Below are 21,863 nucleotides of genomic sequence, written 5' to 3'. Positions count from 1 at the left end.
CAGACAATTCACCAGTGGTGGAGGAGGTACTCAGATCCTTTGTTTAAGTAAAAATACAACGTTGTAAAAGTACTGGAGTAGCCTACAAGTTAAAGTTCTGCTGTTCACATGTAGCACAGCAGTATTAATACACATGAGCTCCACTTTTATCAGCTGCCACATCACAGTGATGGAAACATTAATGCATCAATAATTATAATATAACTCTGCATCAAGTGTACTTTAACCTGAGCAAAAATGTGAATGCAGGACTTTTACCTGAAACATAGTATTTCTCAACTACTGTATTACTACTTTTACTGAAGTACAAGATCTGAGTACTTCCTCCACCTCTGGTTACCGGCATGGATCTCCTGTTACTTCATATCTGATCCCAGACTGGATGAAGAATTTGATGGAAAGCAAATACTGTGGTATCGTCCAGCTTTGATTGGATGAGCTGTGTCGCTTGGTGATGACGTAAGAACTGTCTTTCCCGGTACAGCTTTAAGTTGTTAAACCAAAGACCTGATTTGCTCCATGAAACTAAGCGTGGGACGGACACGGTGAAGCTGTCGGTAAGAGAACCCCAACATGTCGTTGACGGAGGAGAAAACGAGCTTTTCTTCGCCGGTGTTATCACGTGTTCAAGCTTCGGTCTGTCCACAAACAGCGTCTCGCGGCATTCAGGCTAACGTTAGCTAGCTAGCTGGCTAGCTAACTCCCGGCTATCATTCAGTCAGTCAGTCTGGTCGAGAGGGACACTTCCGTGTTTGTGTTGTCTTCTGGGGTTTAACTGGACTCACCTGTCCGGAAAGACAGGCAAATATAGTGTCCATCATTACAGAAGGTTCCCTCCGTGGACACCACTGTATCAGATGATTTACTTAAGTAAAAGTACTAATACTACACAGCACAAATACTCTGTACAAGTAAAAGTCCTGCATAGAAAATGTTTCTGAAGTAAAGGTCAGCAAAATCAGGGATATCTACCTAAAGTACTCAAAGTAAAAGTACTCAGTGCAGTGAAATGTCCCCTGTCAGTGTTCTCTTATTATATATGATCTCATTAGATTATTCTGACTCATGCGTTCATGGAAAAGCAGGATTTTACCGTCAAACAGTCTCTGGTTGCATCTTCACTGTGAGGATTTTTGTTTTTCTCTGTTCGGTTTAGCTCTGAATCCTTCGGTCTGTAAGATGTCAGAAAAGGTGAAAAATGTTCAGCACGGTTTCCTGAAGGTCAAAGTGATGTCGTCGTGCTGTTTATTTTTTATGTACAATCTCATACTGTAAAGCTAAGAATATCACCAAATCCTCACAGGAGACAGTCTGGACCTGGAGATGTTTGCCACTTTTTCATCCTCACAGGATTCAACTGTTAGCATGTTTAAACACGCTGGGATTAGCCAGATGAATAATCACCATTTGTAGATTTTACTTGCAGAACAGAAGCTCCCACGGGTCGTTTGAGGTCGTCCTGTTCCTGTCTGTGTGCAGAGACAGAAGAACGGCGTCTTTAAATGCTGGAAATGACACTTTCCAGTATCTCCGTCCAAATGAGACCTTCCTCCAGCGGTGCATGTGTTCAGCGCTGAAGCAGGTGTTAAAGGGATGTTGTTAAAGACGAGGCTGTTGTTGTGCTCGGCTGAAACGTGTCTGGCTGTGTTTGGATGTTAGCGCGCGGCTGTGGTCGATCATTAGCATCCAACTAACTGAGGCGTGAGTTTCCCTGCTTGACTCTGAGCCTGTACTTAGGCCTAATGAGAGGTTGTGTTTTGGTGCATTACAGTCCTTACAGAGCGGTGATGACATGCTTGCATGAAGCTGGACTAATCATTTTCACTTCGGTCATTACACGGCCAAACAGCACCGAGGAAAACCAGTGTTTAACAATTACATAACCCTCGTTCCAGCATGAAGTCTGGGCACATTTCAGTGAGCAGATACTGAAGACCCAATCTGTTTATTTTTTTTATTTCTATAAGTGTCATATAATAAACATGAAATGAATCCAGTTAATTAGGGGGCAAATAGGAAAAATACAACAAATCAGCATCAACCTCATATTAAGATCAAGACATTTGGTTTCAAAGGAATCAGTAAAGTGAACTTCGGGCTGAACACGTTTATATTTGTGTCTGTGAGCCATATTGGCCAAAACATGCCAGTACTGATCGTAATTGTCGTTAGCAGCCGAGTTTTCGGTCAGTCTGACTGCTCTGTAGTGCCGTGGGATCTCCACCAGGTGGCAGCCTAACCTTGATATAAACGCTGCACGGCACAGTTTGAAGTCAAGAATCACAAAAAGTCAATCTTCCTGATTTCTTATTCTGTCAACGTGCTTTTTCAAAGTCCGTCCAGTCAGTCAGTGAGTTTGGCAAAGTCAAAATCCAGATCGTTAGAGAGCAGGACAGAGCCGCTAACGTTAGCGGAAACTCTGATCCGATAGATGTTAATCAGTCGTTAATGAGCCTCGTTCTAACACCATCAGTTAACCCACTAAATAACCTAGTTAGCTAATTTTGAGCAAACTCTTGACTTTGGAAGTAATGCTTTATTACTACTGTAGTTAACTAGCTAATTAGCTTACGCCTAGCTAGTCAGTTAGCCAGCCATGCTAAAGTTAGCAGCTACAAGTTACAGGTACAAAGCTTTGTTTGGTTGATTGCTGTTGAGAGGAGGTCAGTCACCTGAAGGTGATGCTCAATTGGCCAAACTATCAAATCAGATTCTTTGAAAGGGTTTGATGATAATAATAACAATAAGTTTGTGTTTGAATCACCTTTCAAGAACAGAAAAAACTAATGTGTGCTAATGAAGGGCTTCTCCATGTTGCTGACCGTCTGTTAGCAGCCATGAAGCAGCTAACAACAAACAGGCCTTGTGTGTTTTCTCTGGTGGGGGCCAAGCCTTATGTGGTCTCTGATGGTTTACAGAACCGTTTTCCCTTCAGATGTGAAATGTGTCTTCTGTTCTCTCTATGAAACAATAGCTCGACCTCCTGCGTTTGGTGCAGCGCAGATAAATTCACAGCATGTCGGAGCAGCTGCCGTTAAACCAGACTCACAGCCAGGAGTTCTTTCTCCTGTTGGAGGCTGTTTTGCTGGATGGTTGGAGAAGGAACAGCTGTGGGAGGTGTGACAGATCTCCACCAGGTCTGACACACCTCAGCGGTCAGGACTGTTAGCTTACACTGCCGCTCAGGAGGGTTTGAACAAAACAGCTCCATCACACTGACTCAGCACATGCATTTATATACACGGATGATAGCCTGTACACTGGGGACGGGAGCCGCCGGTACGACAGGGAGGCGAAGCATAGAGCAGCGTGTTAGCATCATAGACATACCTGTGTGTGTGTGTGTGTGTGTGTGTGTGTGTGTGTGTGTGTGTGTGTGTGTGGTGACTCAAAGAGTCACTGATTTTAGGAGCTTTAAGTTACATAAACGTGACTCGGTGACTCTGATTCGGTGTCGTTTTGTGTACCTGGTCTCTGCAGGGATGCACACATCGGTGCGTGAAGTCCACGTCTCGTCGGAGCCTGACTCCTCCTACTTCCTGCGGGTGGACTGGAAGGGGCGGGGCTTAGGATCAGGCTTCCAGTTGCTGCTGACTGATGGACAGGACGCTTGGAGAGGAGACGGTAAAAACCTCACCCAGCGTGACCTCACAACACATCTTGCTGTTAACACGTCTGACCTGACGGGTTTACGCTCACCTGACACCTCACCTGTGTGACCACACACACACACACACACTCACACTCCTCTCTCACCTGGGAACCTTGTAGAATGGGCCATCGTTGACCTTTTCAGGTGTTGGCAGAGTTACATTCAGAGGAAGATTTACTGTTTTCTCTCAGGCCAGAATCCATCAAGGTGCTGAAAACACAGCTATAGATCCTAAACTGTTATTCTGATCAGCAGGTACAGGTGTGTAAGGATTTCATTGACAGCAGTATTCAGAGGTGGAATATAACTAAAGTACTGCACTTTAGTACAGATGATGGCCGACACCATAAACCTTCTTCTGATGAAGCCTTGTTGTGACCTGTAGTGAGTGAGGCCGCACTGCGTGTTGAGGCGGAGGAGCTGGAGATGCAGGTGGAGAGGTACGTCCAGGACCTCCGTCAGGTGCTGACCGGCACAGAAAGCTCCACCACCTACAGCTTCAGCCTGACGCCGTCTCCGCCCGACCACAGCTCCACCGTCACGCTGGCGTACGAGAAGGTTCAGAGGGACATCTCTGTGAGTGAAGCTTCAGTCGTTCGTCCTCGCCGTGTGTGAGTGTGATGGTGTGATGCACGGCTCGCTGATGGAGCTGATGGAACTGATGGATGGACTCGTGTTTCTGGCGTGAAGAGAAGTGTGTTTATTTAACCCCCCCCCCCCGAACGCAGACGAGTCAGGAGGTTAATTTCAGAGAGTGCTGGTGTGTTTTGACATGGCAGCGTTATCAGTGGACTGAAAGTTGACTGTTGACGTTAAAGCCGTTGATGTTTCACATGACGTCGGCGCCGCATGCATAACGCCGTCACCTGGCGTCCGTTAATCTCCCCTCATGTTTAAAAGCTCCAGAGAAACGTGCTGAAGGGAGGAAGTGATGGATAGAGTGTGAGACTTTCATGTTATTCCAGAAACTTGAGTACAGCGTTACCTCACCTGTAGTAAAAGTATCTGACCTAATACAATAACAAGAAGTAACCACACGAGGAAGAACACGTTCACGCTTCAGATCGGAGCACGCCGGCCTTTCAACGCCTCGCTGGTGTTTGTTCTGGTGTGATTCAAATCATCCACATGTCACAAACCAAAGTCACATTCACAGCGAATCCTCACAGATTGAGGTCTGAACTGATTTATCAGGTAACATATTGATGACACTTTCTATTAAGGTCGACATGAAGTAGTTTCTTATTGATTAGGGACTCGATTAAACAAATAACTGCTCCCAAAGAACAAACTCAAAACAAATGGGTGAAAAATACAACTGTGATGTATCTGTACTGGTGTGGAGTAATACATCTAAGTACATTTACTCAAAGGTACATGTACTTTATGCTTTATACAGTACTTCTACTCTGCTACACCTCAGAGGCAAATATTGTACTTTTTACTTTTACATTTATCAAACAGCTTTAGTCAGGACTTTTACTTGTACACTGTGGTACTTCTACCTCAGGAAGGACTTCCTCCACCTCTGGTAGAAACACAGACGGAGGGAAACGAGCAGTGAGATGCTGGCTGAATAATCCCTGTTCAGGGGTCAGCTGGGTGAACACACTCTTCATGGTGTCGACACAAAACCTCTGTTGCTGTGGTGATTATGACAGAATGGAAACGTTGGTGCGTCTGTTGCAGCAGAGAGGAAATGAATCGATGCGTCTGTTTTTAAAAAGGAGAGTTAGGGGCAGCGGATTTACAGAAGTGTGCCCGGTGCGTCATCGGACGTGCGCGAAGCCTCCTCGAGCTCGACGTGAAAATAAGAAGCAGCAATTCATCTGTCGTAAAGTTATGAGTCATAATGAAAGGCCTCGGTCTAATTCCTGGTCATTCCCCTCTAATGTTCAACTCTGAGGTGACTCCCGCACATGCACAGGTGTTACCTGAGGTGGTTAGCATACCAAACGTGTGTTCTGTCAGCGTGTTCAGAAACACGTGACTTCAACAGATTCAAAGGCTCGTCGTGGCCACTGATGCTGGTGTCGTGTCATCAGAATCAGACGGTCGAAGTGACGTAGAAACTGTTATTACTCTGCATTTTTCTTTCATTTGAAGAGAACAACTTTATTATCCACGAGAGAGTGAACAACACGACCTGCAGAACAAGTCAAAGAGAAAAATGAAAGTTTAACTGAACTGAACACAAAGTGAAGCCGTGAAAGTGTTAAAATGAAGAACTTTCAGACTCGTTTTCATCTTTTAATTCAGTTCAAGTGACCTTTAGTTTCAGTCTGTGCTGCTGAATGAAAAATGGACCTTGAACAGGAAACATCAAGAAAGTTAACGCAGGTCATCCTGTTTTAGAAACTTTGTTATACAGATTTATGGGAAAGTCGGACTGAAATGGAAAATGAATCAAAACAAAACTCAAGTGCTCATTTTCTGAAAACTGAAAGTGGAAATGTCCTGAAGAAACATGAAAAATACAATCTGCCCCTTTAATGTCCACCTGTCTGTCCCGTTTTTACAAGAGCTCCTCCGACACGCTGACCTCACCAAACTATATTTATATAATAAAGTGTTTTTCTAGTCTGACCGACAGCTCAAACTGCTTCATCATCATCATCATCATCATCATCATCATCATCATCATCCTTCACACACAGCTGGCACAAGCTGCCATGCAAGGTGCCACCTGCTCATCAGGTGCTCCACACAGGGACAGCGCACGCTGACACAGTGTCAGTCCAGCTGAGCCGCGGTCCTTTTTGTCCTGCGTCCTCCTGCTCTGTGCAGGTTGGACACCTGAGTTCGACTCTGTGTGTTTGGAAAGCTCCGTTCTTTTCCCATAAACATGCTGTTACATTAATGACTTTAACATTCACAAGCTCTGGCAGTAAATTTAGAAAAGGTGGGGTTGCACTCGCAGGTCTCTCCCCATATAAAAGTGCCCTGCGGTTAATAAGTGTGAATCAGTGAGTCAGAAGCAGCTTTGAAACAGTAGCGTCTCTATGACGCCATGAGAGATCTTTGCCCACATCAACAGCGTTTGGGCCAACCACCGCCGTCCAGACCGGGCAACAGCATGGAGCTCTGAGCAGCAGCCTCACAGCTCAGGTCCTTAACCCGAGCCGTCGGCTGACAGCTGAACTTCTTCTTTCTGCTAAAATCGTAACCATCGAGAGCTTAATGCTGCCTGACTGCATACGATGAGGCAACAACTGGAAGAGTTTGTCAGAAGAGCTTAGGAGAGGTATTTCCACCGCGAGCCGTATTTTAGTCTCGTGTTATTTGCTTAACGTTTCTAAGAGGCGGTGAAGTAATAGCTGGCAAATATTAGACTCTTGTAAATAACCCGAAACACAGAGGGTGAGGGTACGTGGGAGAGCGAGCGGAATGAGACGTGAGCGGTTCGGTCATCGTGACGTGTTAGCAGTGCACTGATTGGGTTTCTCTGACGCTGACGTGAACAGTGTCTGTCTGTCGCTCTGTCGTTCTCAACATCCGCTTTTGGATCAGCACAAAATTGTGTTCAAACACTCGTCGTCCCCAGATGACGAATCCCTCAGAAATGTCTGAGCAGCTGAAATGTGGTTCAGACGTTCATCGTCCCCTCAGGATGAATTCCAGTAACTTGGTTTGGCTTTTGTTTTAGCGCCATCATCAGGTCAACGTTTCAGTTTGTTTAACACTCTGCTTTCTAACCAAATTCTTAAAACATCTAATGACACTCCCATCAGCCTCAGCTGCACCTAGCATTCGATGCTAATTAGCGCAAGTTAGCAAAGCACAGCCTCACGAGCAGCTAGCATGAGGCATGTTTTAAAACACAAAACCACAACCACACCTCACTTTTACACACAAACACACATAAAACAGACACACACACACACACACACACACACACCGTCACTGAGGATAAGATATAAATAAATTACAGTCCATTAGCCCAAATTTATCCCCCTGTGCATACTAAATGAGAACATAGCAGTCAGTTGTTCTGACCAATCACAGTCTGACTTTGACCAGTTTAGTCTGTAAATGTTGAATCTGACTGTTTGTGTCTCTGTCAATAAACTGAAACAACAGTTTTATCTTCTCAGCCTGTGCAGACTCACAGCTGTGTCTCTCCACGTAAAGCTCAGTTATTTAGGGGCTGGTGGTCCGAGGGGTCAGCGTGAGGGTCGCCGCTCTGCTTCTTATCTGTGTGTAAACATGGCTGCCTGTTTGAGGGAAAGCTTTGTTTCCACGGGGACAGCAGGCCTTCAGAGGTCACAGGTCACAAAGATAAAACGCTTGTGTCCTCTGAAAGCTGAATGTACTTTAAAACTGTGCGTATCAATATATTTTTATATTCGACATGAGTGATGGATCAGATGACACGAGGCGAGTCCCTCGTTTTATCTGCAGTTCCTCTCAGCGCTGTCGTCTCTTTTCATCTATTTTACATCTTTTTCAGTTTGCGGCTCACATCTCTGTTCAGTTTAACCTGGTTTCCTGCAGCGTCAGGCAGCTGTTTACCTGAAAAAAGCTCCACGTTAACGCTAATGTCTCACTGTGTAAACAGTGTTCACCACAGCAGCTCCATGTGGTGATGATTCGGCAGCGTTGTGTTTCCAGCTTGTTCTGCTGCAGGCGGCCCAAAAAAAGTGCAGCTTGAACAAAAAACCCAGATATTAATTAATGCTATCTGTACTAATTATACGTCCTGCTTACGCCTCCAAAGCATCATGGGAAAATGTAGTCATGCAACTGTGAACGTGATTATCCCAAATAGAATTATTATTATTAACTTTTTTCAGACAAGCCTGCTGAAGAAAGACAGAGTGACTCTGCCAACATGGAACAGAAAACTGGTTTTCAGGGACAAAATGCTAACAGGAAGCTGCTAACCTCTGATGTTCCAGTTCAGGTTGGGGTCTGTTTCTCTGGAGGCCGTCGCAGAGCCGGCGGAGGCAGTGAGACAGGTGCTGATCCACAGTCTGCAGACGGGAAATAAACTGGAGATCCACAACCACAAACTGGAGGAGGAGAACCAACGACTGAGACGAGAGCAGCAGCGCATCACTGCAGAGTAAACGCACACACACACACACACACACACACACACACTCATGTTACACTGCAAAATGAATAATTTTACTTTTCATACTTTACAAATGTAATGCCTCTGTACTTTTACTTTTGAGCATTTTTGTGCTGTGGTTTTACTACTTTTACTTAAAGAAGGAAAAAGGATTAAAATCAGGAAGTACGTGATCGTAGAATGAGTCAGTACTCGGTGGATAAAGTTTGGTTAGCAGTGAAAAGAGCTGCGTGAAGACGTGCACAGAACGCTGTGACACAGCGAGGCCAAAAGATTTAGTTCCCTAAAATCAGTCTCACTGATTTATTACCCAACTCATGTGACTCGGTGTGGGGAGGGGCCGTCTTCCTGCAGCCGTGCGTCACTTTGAGCTATGAACTGATGCCACGGCGGCGTTAACGTGAGTTCATCAGACGGGCCTCTGTGATTCACACAACGTGCGCTTCACTGTTCATTATGTTTAAATGGAAAGGTTAAGGTGTTGGTATGTGTGTGTTTTTGTCCAAAAAGTTCAAGAGAAGACCCGAAATCAACAATGTGTGATGAGTTCATCTCTGAGTCAGTACATGTACTGTGGTGTGTCTGTGGTGCGTTCGAGTGTCTCAGTACTGCGGTGTGTCTGTGGTGCGTTCGAGTGTCCGAGTACTGCGGTGCGTTTGTGTGTCTCAGTATTGTGGTGCGTTTGTGTGTCTCAGTATTGTGGTGCGTTTGTGTGTCTCAGTATTGTGGTGCGTTTGTGTGTCTCAGTATTGCGGTGCGTTTGTGTGTCTCAGTATTGTGGTGCGTTTGTGTGTCTCAGTATTGCGGTGCGTTTGTGTGTCTCAGTATTGCGGTGCGTTTGTGTGTCTCAGTATTGCGGTGCTGCTTTGAAGTTAATCTCCTCTGTGTGATTCACGGCTTTGTGATCCCTCGACTGACCGTCGCTGACTAGCAGTCGTGCTGTTGTGTCGTGTGCTTCTCAGGAGGTGACTTTGGTCGAAGAGTCGCTGAAGAAGAACGTGTGACCTCCAGATTTCAAGGCTTTTGTGTTGTTGTGTGTGTTCTAGTCTGAAGCGATACGCGGGCGGTAAAGAAACCCTGGAGGCAGAGCTGTACTCTCGCTTTGTCCTGGTCCTGAATGAGAAGAAAGCCAAAATCCGCAGTCTACAAGAAACCATCACACACCTGCAGGAGGACAGGTACCCCTCACCTTTAGTCCTGACCCCTCACCTGCTTTCATCTACTACAGTTCAGCTTCTTTCAGTACTTGAATTTAAAACTGACGCTTCGACTTCTCACGTCCTTCAGCTTCAGCTACAACTCGTTTATGTTTCAAAGGTGAAGAACAACAACATTTAAAAAGGTTTAACTTCACATTGTGTCAAACAAGACTCGACTCGTTTCACCTGAACGTTTTGATAAATGCTTTTGGAAAATTTACTCCTGAGAACTTTCCTAGTTGCTCATTAAGCTGCTTTCCTTCACATCTCCTCTCTGGATTCAGACAGGAAAAGGAGGATTCGGTAAAGTCAGACCGAACAGCAGATCAGGAGGAGGATGAGTATGGAGGAAGCACTGATGAAGAGCCAGAGGAGGAGCGGCCGCCTCCAGCCTCCACGTTACCGTCTCAGGGTGAGCCGTCAGCCTCTCGTTTCTTCGAGTGTCTCCCGCCTCAAAGTGGTTTGAGTTTTCCAGCACTTGACTTAATTTTCAAGCTCTTCACTGATTGGTTCGTCCTCTGAAGTGCTGCTAATCAGTAGCATCAGCTGCTCCACAGCATAAACAAAGTACAAACTCCCAAATTAGCACACAGTTTCCAGCACAACTTATCCAGGAAGATGACATTGTCATTTCACTGAGACCACATATGACAGTAACAGTAATGGAACGAGTTCTCAGGCAGGAACTTAAACGCATCATCGACAGAACGTAGTGGATTCTGGCGTCTGAGCAGGTGAGTCAACATTAACTCACATGCGGTAGAAAACTGCTGTTGCAGGTGTTGGAAAACACCTGGAGTGGGCAAATATGAAAAGCACAGTGACTTACTTCACAGCACCTTGATGATTAGTGCGACACAGCCGTTAAAAACGCAGAATTTGGGCTTTTGTAAAATATTTTGGCTTCATGTAAAATACGACCATGAAGGCGATATTTTCAGAAGCTGTTGTCATGTGAGCTGAGTGTGTTTGCAGCCTCTCGGAGACTCTCTGTGTTTCCTCGTGCCCAGAAACTAACCATGACATCACCGAGGAGTTATGTAATGCAGAGTCCTGGGCCTCCCTGGGCTGACATCCCAAAACACCTTTAAATGCATGCAGCTTGTAACGTTGACGCTACACTCCATCAACCTCTGCACTCGCTCCCAGATGGTCTGGATATGATTAATGTGCCAGCGGTGGCGGCGGCGGCGTAGATGTATGGCGTGTAGGTGTGTGTTCCACTAAGATGGATTTGGGCAAAACATGAGTTACCTATCATGGAGCTGTGAGGGGGATTTGGCGGAGTTTTCGTCTTCCTCTCAGCTCTTTACGTCCCTGATTTTTCCACTTTCTCACACATGTCGACTCGTCCAAAGTCAGGTTGGGTTCGTCTGAGACGTCAGGGCTTTCTCTGTGGTGTAGGTGTCCCTGTTCTCTGGGCCTTCCCCTCCGTCTAATGAGGACAAGCTTGCAGGATTTGTGTTGTTTCTGTTGCCACGACAGTGACTCAGACAGCAGCGTGTTCCCAGTCATCAGATCGAAGGGAAGTTTGAGGAAATGTGTGGTGTGGGTTTGTGCGTGCACGGCTGTGTTTTGTGTGGTACGGACAGACACTGCTGCTACTGAAAGGTCACACAACAAAACAATGTGTTGTTGATGTCAGAGGGTCCTTCAGCCCACGCTGGTGAAGTAAGCGCGTGTTGTAAAAGCCTTAAAACGGTCCCGCCCAGTGAAAAGTAATGGAAGATTAACATCGTTGTTCCTTTGTGAGCTAGAGGCAAAAAAGAAGTGTTGTGTTTTCAACGAACTCACTGATTTCATAATTATGAAGCTCGACTAACATTTGAGATTGAGCCCAAACAGTCTGCGTAGATTTGTCTCCATTAAAGTGAAAAATAAGAATTACATGTCAAATCAAACTGAAACGATTTAATTAGAATAACCAAAAATCACACAGCAGCGCTGTGTTTGTAGAACCAGATCAGAGTCCATGATGATTCACCCTGAAAGGGACGCAGGCAGCGGCACACCTGACACCTGTCGACGTGGTGGTTTTACTGGCCTCTGCTGCTTTGTGTTCACTGGGGTCGTCGAGTTTAACAGGCAGCTTTACAGACTGTGTCACAGTCAGTATATCCACACAGAGCAGGGGCGAGTCACTGAGGAGCACAGGGACGTTTCACCTGCGAGGAAAGTAAGAGAAGGTGAACATGGAATTTTGAGGATGTTTCCGTCATCGGCGTCCGGCCGCTGGCTTCTGTCACGGCCTTCCTCCTCGCCTCTTTGATCCCTGGAATGCTGCTGATGTGCGAGCGAGCAACCATCTGCCTCGCCGTCGTTCCACGCGCTCGCTCTCCATGTCGTCACGTTGAAGGACGGAGAGGCGCTGAAAGCAGATGAGGAGTCCTGAGCAGATGTTTCTGCCACCTCTCACGCTCACACAGAACAAGAGTGACATGAAAGGAAACGTTAGAGATGAAACAGAATATGTGGCGTTTCTGAAATCCTCTGCACACCTGGAGGAGCTTCATCCCAGAACTACTACTGGTCAACCTGCTAAACATCAGCATGTTAGCGTTTTGATGTTAGCATTTAGCTTAAAGCACAGCTAAAGCCTCACTGAGACTCTTCGTCTCATCACTGTTTTGACAGAACATAACAATAATAATAATAATTATTATTCTTTTCAAATGTAGATTTTACTTTTCATTCAGATTTTAGTTCTAAATTATTAATTCTGTAACTTTGATTGCATTATGAGTACTTTTACTTACATACTTTAGGTACATTTTGCTGCTAATACTTAATGAAGTACTTTTATTTAAGAAGAAAATGTACTTAAGGACAGCATGAAGTCTTTTTTCTCCTGTCTCTGTCCTCAGGGACAGACGGCGGTCATGTGTTTTGTGACGTGAGCACATGATCTCAGTGACACTGTATTTAAAATATCTGTCTCACTTTGAGGACACTGTTATCCTGACTCATGTCCTCCTCAGAGTCCTCTACCTCGAGCCCGTTGGACGACAGCCTGAAGGACCTCACGGACGTGGCCCCTTGTCGCAAGCGGCGCTTCCGTCACCTGGAGGCCCCGGGCCCCGCGGTTAAACGAGCGAGCCCTCAGAGCTCCCAGAGAGGAAGGTACGTCACGGCAGCCGAAACACGCGTGATGTGATTTCCAGCTGTCACGTGTAGCGACGGTGCCGCTGAGGTTTGTTTGGACGCCGTGTGAGGAGGAGCCCTCCTACGTAAGCGTCTCCTGCTCTGTGGTTTCACTTAACGTCTCTCTGGAGCAGTTTACTGGCTCTGCTGCTGCTAAACTGTTCACACAGCCGTCCTCCAATCTGTTCATTTAGCCGGGGTGTGACACCTCCAGCTAAAAATAGGCCACAAAAACACTCTTTATCTATTTAAACGGACTTTATTGTCTCAAATTAATCAGCCTCCCTTCTTTACTGTAGAGCAACAGACAGAGCAGACGTAGAGACGGTGCTGACCCTCAGCTGCTTTGTGTTGATCCTTCTTCTTCTCTGTCAATCAGCTGTGTCGTCCTTCCTGTTGTTTTCCTTCATTTCACCCCCCTCTCCTCTGCTCTCGCCCCCCGAATGGGAAAATCAAACATCATAAAAGTTCCCTGTCAGGGATCTTCTTTATGTCGGGTAATTACAGCCAGTGTGCAGCGCCTCTCTGCACCTGAACGTTCACACGGGTGGAGGTTTCCCCCCGAGCTGAGCGTGGAGCGCACACTAAAGCCAAGCTGGTTCATGCCGCAGCTGTAAACCGCCGACTGACGGCCACACCGTCAGAGAAGATGTGAAGGAATGTGAGGAGCAAAGTGTGACTTTCACAGAGGAAACAAACAGAACGCAGAGTCCTAACTTCAACCCTGAATCAGTCACCTCCAGGAATCAGGCTGAACTTCTGTCACATCGTTTGTCTTTTGACATTCAGTTTGAGGTTTACCTGTGGAACGTCCAAACAGGTGTTTTTGGAGCCTTCCACAATGAAATCAGTGAAGCTGATGAGGAAGAACATCAACTCTACTGACTTTGTGCTGCGTTCAGGAGAGTTTAAGGATCACATTCTGTTTCATTTTTATTTAGGCTTCAGGCGTCGTCACAGCTCTTCTGAATTATATTTATACACATTAGAAAAACACTGGCCAGTCGTAACCATGATGACCAGCTGATCCCAGTGCTGCTGCACTCATCCATTTTCTTCCTCTTCTTGTGTTCCACAATGTCGTGCTTTATATTCTAAACCTGGTCAATTATTTGATGAAACACAGGCGTGTGGTTGTCACAAGCAGCAGTTTTTGACCCACATGATTAAAGCCGTTCTCACACTTGGTGTCTCCTGTAGTTCAAAGGTAAAATGTCCCAGTGGAGCGCTTCCTTGTTACGGAGGAGCATGCAGCGGAGACAGGACAAATTAAAATGTCCTAATGACCTCTGAGCCCTGATTGGAAACAGTAAGTGGATGCTCGGTGATGCTCAGAGGAGAGAGGAGGACGCTGCGTCTGAAGAGATCAGCAGCGCCATGACCTCGTTCCGGTGGCCGAGCTCCTGGAGCAGCAGTTTCCGTCCCGTCCCCCTTCAGTCAGGTCCGGAGAGACCGGCCAGCTGTGCACCTTCAGGGCGTTATCACATTTACAGCATTCCTCTGACAGAGAATATCAAATTCAGCTCTCAGGAGTTTATTGGTGATAAAAGAGCAGTGTTGTCCTGCAGGTTTACGATGTCGCTGCTGGTCTTCTCTACCTGTTTTATCTCTTTAAGCTCACGAACACATGCTGCTTGGCTTTAGGCGGAGCAGCTGGTGATGAGCAGGCTGCTGGAGTCAGCCTCAGGAGGAGAGACCTTTTCCACTGTCGACTTTATGTGAATACACAGCTCCACTAATGAGTGTGTGGAAAACATCAGGAGGCTGCATCAGCCTCGTGTTGAATATTAACCGATGGCTTCACCAAATTACCAAAAAAACCACCTGATAATGACACATTTGACTCCAGCCCGATGTTGTTCATGCTAGCAGGTTAATGTTTGAGATCAGGGCCTTCGATCTGTTAAAGTGCAGCAGCAGCCGTCGATCAGCACAGCTGAGGAGTGTGTCGATTCAGTCCTCTTCATCGTGCCTGGAGAAACCTCACAGACCGAAATCTTAAATGTCACCAGAGTTAAGTGAGAAAGTGAAGCGGCCCTTTACTTTGTTGGATTTTGCTGAATGCCGTTATTCTCAGGTCTGAGCACAGTGCAGCGGGGGGATTTCTAAGGGAGGTCTAGGACATGAACTGGGCAGCCAAAGTCAGCCGCTGGCCTCAAAGACACAATTATGCAACTTTCCTCTTTTCTCCCCTTCTTTCTCCTCCTCACACTCCTCCTCTCTGCTGTGTCTATGGTCTCTGTATCTACACTGAGAGTCAGACCATCTCACGGCTCTGAATCCCGCTGCTGCACATCCAAAACCTCACAATACTGCGGCTCTTGTTCCCCTATCGTCCGGGTGCCAGTTCCTCTTTGGATGAAGCCATTTAGAAAATATTCCAAAGACATGTCTCAATCTGACGTCGTTTCTGTAGCCTCCCAACAGAGGCCGAATACACTGCGTCCAAGCTCCTCTGACTGCCAGCTACTGTAAGCTGTGCGCCGTGCAGATGGCTGTAAGTGCTGCCATCCATCCCCAGCTGCTGTCACCGGTTGGTAGTGGTGCCCATTACCGAGCCTTATTACCATCTCTCGCCGCTCCAACAAGAAGCACCAGTGGGCCGATGAGCAGCTGTGGCTGGCTGGATGTCTGATCGCTGCAGTGGCTCGCTGCTGAAGCCGCCCCCCACTGAGCTGGCAAACGGCGGCCGCAGAAGAGAGGCCTTTGTCCGAGAGGTGGCTGCTAGCGTGGGGGGTTCAGAGCTGCTGGCAGCGCTACACCCAGCTATTGTTTTTTCCATTTCCATCACGACTCAACCCATCCACCTCCTCTGTTACCGCCGTGTTTTTCTGCATGCAGGTCATCCACAGAAAGGATAAAGAGGAGGAGGAGGAGGAGGAGGAGGAGCAGGAAATGAAGGGAGTGAAAGAGCCTGAAGAGAATTAGACGAAGGCCACGTGAACAGATGACGAGGACGGCTAATTCAAGGAATTGTTCAACATTTTGAGAAATTAGTAAGCAGCATTAGAAGGCTGTGTTTGAAGTATGGAGCTGGAGTCAGGTTGTGGTTAGCCTAGCTTAGCATAAAGAGTGGAAGCAGGGGGAAACAGCTAGCGTCTGTCTGGAGTTCACATCTATCTGTGTGCCCTCTTAGTTTAATCTGTTCAAACAGTTTCTGGTTTCAGGAGTCACATTTCTTTTCGAGCACCAGTCGATGTTTGACTGGGTGCAGCTTCGTCTCGTCATCTCCTCATCTCGTCAGCGAGGTTGCCAGGTTTGATGTCATCATACCTGTAAAGAGACCAAAACCTTTCTGTTTTTGCCAATTCTGTGTTTCCATCAGATTTTTCTTTAAAGGTGTTTGGACAGAGCCAGGCTAGCTGTTTCCTCCTGTTTCCAGCCTTTGTGCTAAGCTAAGCTAACCATGTCTTGACAGGTTAATATCCATGTCCATGTTATTTCTTTTAACAGAAGTCTTTGTGTTCCTCTGGGTCGAACTCTTCTTGTTCTAACTCTTCTGTTCTCTGAGCTCCACGGTCTCATTTTTGACTCACTGTACTTCCTGTTAACATCTCCTTGAGATGTAAGTGTTTGTGTACTCAAAGGACTGTTTTCCCATGAAAAGACACTTAAGTCAAGCACGCTTGCACACTCTCTCACTCCTTCACAAACGGCTCTGTAAGCTATCAAACATCGCTTCTGGCCATCACAGATAATCACTGCAAGACGTGGGACTGCTGCAGCCCTGCTGTGTCTTAGCTGAGAGGTTTTCTGGTCTCTTGTTTGACCCGTGTCCCCCTGACATGATCCTACCTCACATTTAAAATCTTTAAGGTTTCTTTAAGTTTCTGAATGTTTCTGTTCATGTGTGTTGCTGTCAGAGGAAAGAGTCCGTTAAAGCAGCGTTTCCCAACCTGAAGAAACACGAAAGGTCACAAAATAAATCCAAGAGGCAGATTATGGATTTTATGATGTTTGTCTTTTTTATCATGAAATCCTGATCGAAACTAAAACAGGCTGATTTAAAGGCTCACAAAGCAGAAAAGTCGTGAAGGACTGCGTCACAGCGTCAGTTCACCGAATTACAACCAACAGAACAAACTACACAAACACACTCCCTGACTTCATCACACACACCTGTTTATCTGATGGAAAGCAGCAGGACAGCTCTGCCACACACTCTTCCTTTACGAAGCAACTTTCCGAGATCATCCCAAGGTTTTAATTCAAGTATATAGGGTTAGGGTTAACCCTGAGCTTGCTGTCTCCACAGGGACGACGCCGCTAGCTGGAAACATGCTAACACTGTTCAGTAACAGCAGCTCCAGCCGAGCTCTCGATGCTAACGTGCTAAGTGTCATTTAGCTTTGAGCTCATGAGAGGATCAAGGAAGTTGACAGTTTATTCAAGGGATGAATTTGTTCCATTGACTCGTGTTTTAAATCAGATGGAGCCGAGAGAGGCCGACAGAGGAGCTTAAATAAAGCTGCACGCTGACACGGTGCACTCATAGTGAGTGCACAGACGTTAGCTGTAGCTAGCTAGCATCGTGTGAACGGACAAGTGTTAGCTTAATGTTTGTGCGTCAACATTTGGCCGGTCTCAGCTCACCAGGAGCTCCAGTATTCGGCTAATTTCTCCCAGTTTATTCCTTTTTTCTCTTGTCTCTGCTTTGATGAAGTGAGGTCATTCCGCCTCAGGTTCAGCACAGATTTTCCATCTTTGCCTGATTTGTGCAGCCTCGGAGAGTTTGCGACCGCTGGTGTCTTTGCATTGACTTGACGTGGAATCACAGCAGCTCTGAAGCAGCACTGTGCTCACGTTGAACCCACCTGAACAGGAACTCTGTACCTGGACATGTTGGTTTTATTCAGATGAAAGTCTGCTCTGCTGAGCTGAGCTGAGCTGAGCTGAGCTGGAGTAGAACCAGATTATCTACAAACCTGCTCAGAACGAGCTGCACTCACATGCCACCATAGTTAAATGAAAACATGTTTTTCTTCGTTGTAATTTGGTGCATTGAACCTCGAAGTCACTCGGCTTTGGGTATAATTTCTATCGTTTAGACCAAACCAAAGGGAACCTCTGTTTAGTTTCTTAAGCTACAAACGAGCACATAATTGGTGTGCACGCTGCAGCTCTGCTGTGTCCCTGGACCGGCTCCGTGTGGGGGCTCCTGTGTGTCCAACGCCTGAGCTTAACCTCACCTCTCAGGGTTGAAACCGCTCTCGTCACGTCCTCCTCCGCCATGTGTTCGAGTCTCCGGTGGTCTCCCATGGCAGCGTGGAACAGCTCTGCCTCTCCATTGAGCACGGCTCTTGTTTCCTCTTAACTGGTTCCAGCAGTAGAGCTTGTCATACAGTTGGTAATGATTTAAACGAGCTCAGGGCCTCCACTCCTCTGCTTTCTCACACCGGCCTTTTCTTCTTCTTCCCATTCGGCCAATCATCGGGAAAGAGTCGCAGTCTTCTGTTCTCTTCTCCTGAATGTCTTTGACGTCTTCAAAAGCATCTCCTGACGTAAAGCTCAAGATGCGTCTCGGCTGTCGGTGGTCCTCAGGTCACCTGCCCCCGTCAGACGCTCACACCTGCAGTGAGGCTGGAGGTGACGGTGCTCCATGAAGTTCAGTGGCTTGTCTCTGGAGAGGTTTTATTTATTCAGCAGATGCAGTCTGCTCATTTTTCATCTGTCCCAGATCTGCTTTTGTCTCTGAACGTAACACAGTAAGGACAAGACAAACACGTCAAATGTCCTGATTGGTTCACTGAGTCCAGTGTGTTCTTTGGCAAATCAGATCTTTTGGCATTACAGGTACCTCAGGCGTTATTTTGAACTAGTTTATGAGTGTCGTACAGTAACTCAGTGAAGGCGTGTGGACGCTTAAACCGGCCTTAAAACTGCAAACAGTTTTCGGTTTGTACATCCAGCAGACGGACCAGCGTGATCATTGATGGAGAGTCTGATGAATGGAATCGACTGCAGTGAAATTAATTAGAAGAACTGTTCCTGTAACATTCAGATGGTTTACAGCTGAGGTAAGAACCTGAGGCGTTCCACCAGGAGCCTCCAGAGCTGCTTCAGTTCTGCTGGAGGGATCAGAACCCCTGGTGGTGTTCCCAAAGGTGTTCAACCACCAAAAGGATCCTTAAAATCATGAGAACTTCTTTATGATTGCTAGAACCACATGGAGGAACCCTGGATCCTCCTAAACGATTCCAACAACCACCAATATTCTCTCTCTTTTAGCTCTGTTTTGGTCTCCACCAGCTCCTGAGGGAAATATCCCTGTTTTTAGCTGCTAAATGCTCGACTGTGCTCACCAGCTCGTCTCAAACTGTGTCTGTCAGCCGTTTGCTGCCGAGCAGGTCGTGTTCAGAGGCTTCATCAGCTTTTCCTTTGAGAACAGCCGCCTGCTGCCAACGAGGTTAACGAGAGCAGTGTGAGTGAAGCATACAGAGGCGTTTGGGTCATAAAGTCACATTAATGAGTCAAAAGATGGTAAAAGGCTCTTTGGAGCTGAGGGGAGCTGCAGAGTGGGTGATAATTCACCAGTGAGTCCTTTCACATACATGTAGTTTGATCCATTAGTGCAAAGATCTTCTGCTTTATCGCTGGTGGGTTTAAATTTTCAAATGTTTGCAGACTAGCATCAGAGGCTAAGCTACACAGTGTGAGATGTAGCAGCGGTTTGCTTACATGTTGCTGGAGGACAAAAGACACGTCTGGGAACCTCCGCCATACCTGAGAATTCTGGGTAATCGAAGGTTCCAGAGACTCAAGATAACTACAAGCTCCTCTTATGCTTTCTGAGTAACATCTTGTATCTCGTTTGTTGAATCTGTACAAAACCTGAAGTGCTCAAACGAAAAATGGCTGTTTTATGAGGGTTCAGACTATTTCTTGGTCGGGACCGTTAACTTCCTGGAGCTCATAACGGCTGTAAAATGGTGATTTATCACGTGTTCGTCACACATTTGTACGTCAAACAAACTGGATATAATGTTAATCTGACTGGAGCTTCATGTTTACCTACAGGCAGTAGAGTGGTTTCAATCTTCTCTTTTAACTCTTGACAGAAAGAAAATGTGTATTTCCCCAGATTCTTCCTTTCGGACTGAGATCGAGCCCTTTAAAGCAGCAGCCTCTGAGGATGAGGTGCTCTTGACCAGTTGGTCTTTATTTGTTTTCCATTTCTCTGCCTTGATCCCGTCTTGCCCTCTTTTCTCTGCTCCCCTCTGTGCATCCTTGATCCTTCCTTCACCCCCTTTATGTCTGAGTTTTCTTTCCTGACCCCTGAACATCACACGGTGTTACATTCAAGTGAAGGCAGGATATATGAGCGTCCGTGGAGCTGAGACAGGAGGACAAAACGAGCCTCTACATGGTAAAACACACAGGTAGCCAAGTCCAGCATTTGATGTAGACCACTTAAGGTGGGGGAGCTGCTGCAATTACACACACACACACACACACACACACACACACCCCTACCTATCTACACACAGGTATAAAAGCTGCCCATGTGTTTCTAGTCTTGCTCCTTATGGGCCACATGATACACTTCCCGTCTCAACAGGAAAACCCTCCTGTAAACCAGCTTCATTAGCCCACTGACCTGTTCTGTGTGTGTGTGTGTGTGTGTGTGTGTGTGTGTGCGTGTGTGTGTGTGTGTGTGTGTGTTGTACAGGGCCGACCCCCCTGCAGGATCCAGTAAGCAGCAGACCCCCCAGCGCTCGGCAGCTGCAGCAGTGAGTTCAGCAGTGGAGGACCTGTTTGATGACTTCTGACCTTCGTCTTCAGACATGTTGAACTGACCTGAACGGAGACATCAAACGATCACAACACTACTTTTTATTGAGAAAGATCAATATTTTTATACCACATTTATGTCTGGAAGTTTATGGATTGCATAGAAGTTATTTATAAGAACGGACGGGTGACAAATGAAGGAAAAATCAAAGTGTTGTTCCACCAGGAGCCTCCAGAACTGCTTCAGCGCTCCTTGCTGTAGGTTCTCCAAGTCACCTTAAGGAACCCTGGATCCTCCTAAATGATCACTAGAACATCTTAAAGATCCTTGATTGCAACAAGAAACCCTAGAACCTGCTGTGGTCTGGCAGCTGTGAAGGCCACAGTGAGCCGTGATGTTCCATTTGAGAGAACCGGAGTTCTCCAGGTGTTCCCCTTCATTCCTCACCTGTCTAGTCCTGCAGAGTGATGCTGTTTTTAAACACTGGGAAGAATTCATGAACTGGTTTTTACACATTTTATCATTTGTCATTTTAATGTTTGAACCAATAAACAGTGTGTGATATTTTGTCATCAGTCTTGAGGTTTTTTCTGTTCTTGTTATCTTGAAAGGGGAACGGGGGGTTCTGCTGTGAAACCACGGCACAGAACGTCTCCTGTAGCTCCTGAGCAGCTGTCAAACAAAACATCATCACCTGAAAATTCTCAGTTTGGTTTGAAGAAAGTTTGTAAAGAAAAGTCTGAACGACTCTTCTCACGGCGGTGAACTGGTCTTTCATTGTGGTTCTACTGGTTCTGTGTTTGAAGGCAGTGGTGAGCTTGAAGCTTGCTCGGTCATGTGACCTGTCATCCAGTGACTTCTGGTCAAAGGTGTTTGTTCGTCCACACACCTGGTCAGTGTTCAGAGAGACCTGAAGTCCACTTTCTGCTGCTTTAATCTGGATCAGGGTCCATAATTCTGGACCGGTACAGACTTCTGTCTGAAGGCTGGGACGGTCTGATGAAAACATGCTATGGAGTTGCATTATGGGAAATGTAGGAGCCAGTGTTCCTGGAGGATGAC

At 46.4% G+C, this 21,863-nt stretch overlaps 1 protein-coding gene across 1 annotated transcript; it reads left to right on the top strand.

Annotated features, from left to right (window-relative positions):
* Positions 1–436: 436 nt before the first annotated feature.
* Positions 437–21,373, top strand: xrcc4 (X-ray repair complementing defective repair in Chinese hamster cells 4). The gene is made up of 8 exons (XM_076758136.1): positions 437–557; positions 3,481–3,624; positions 4,038–4,228; positions 8,551–8,717; positions 9,776–9,907; positions 10,213–10,340; positions 12,907–13,048; positions 20,739–21,373. The coding sequence occupies exons 2-8, from the start codon at positions 3,483–3,485 to the stop codon at positions 20,836–20,838; spliced, it is 1,002 nt and encodes a 333-aa protein (XP_076614251.1). The 5' UTR covers positions 437–557; positions 3,481–3,482; the 3' UTR covers positions 20,839–21,373.
* The last annotated feature ends 490 nt before the right edge of the window (positions 21,374–21,863 follow it).

The sequence above is a fragment of the Chaetodon auriga genome, chromosome 19, assembly GCF_051107435.1.
Source record: "Chaetodon auriga isolate fChaAug3 chromosome 19, fChaAug3.hap1, whole genome shotgun sequence".
In the NCBI taxonomy this organism is placed as follows: domain Eukaryota; kingdom Metazoa; phylum Chordata; class Actinopteri; order Chaetodontiformes; family Chaetodontidae; genus Chaetodon; species Chaetodon auriga.
This window is presented reverse-complemented; position numbering and strand designations above follow the sequence as displayed.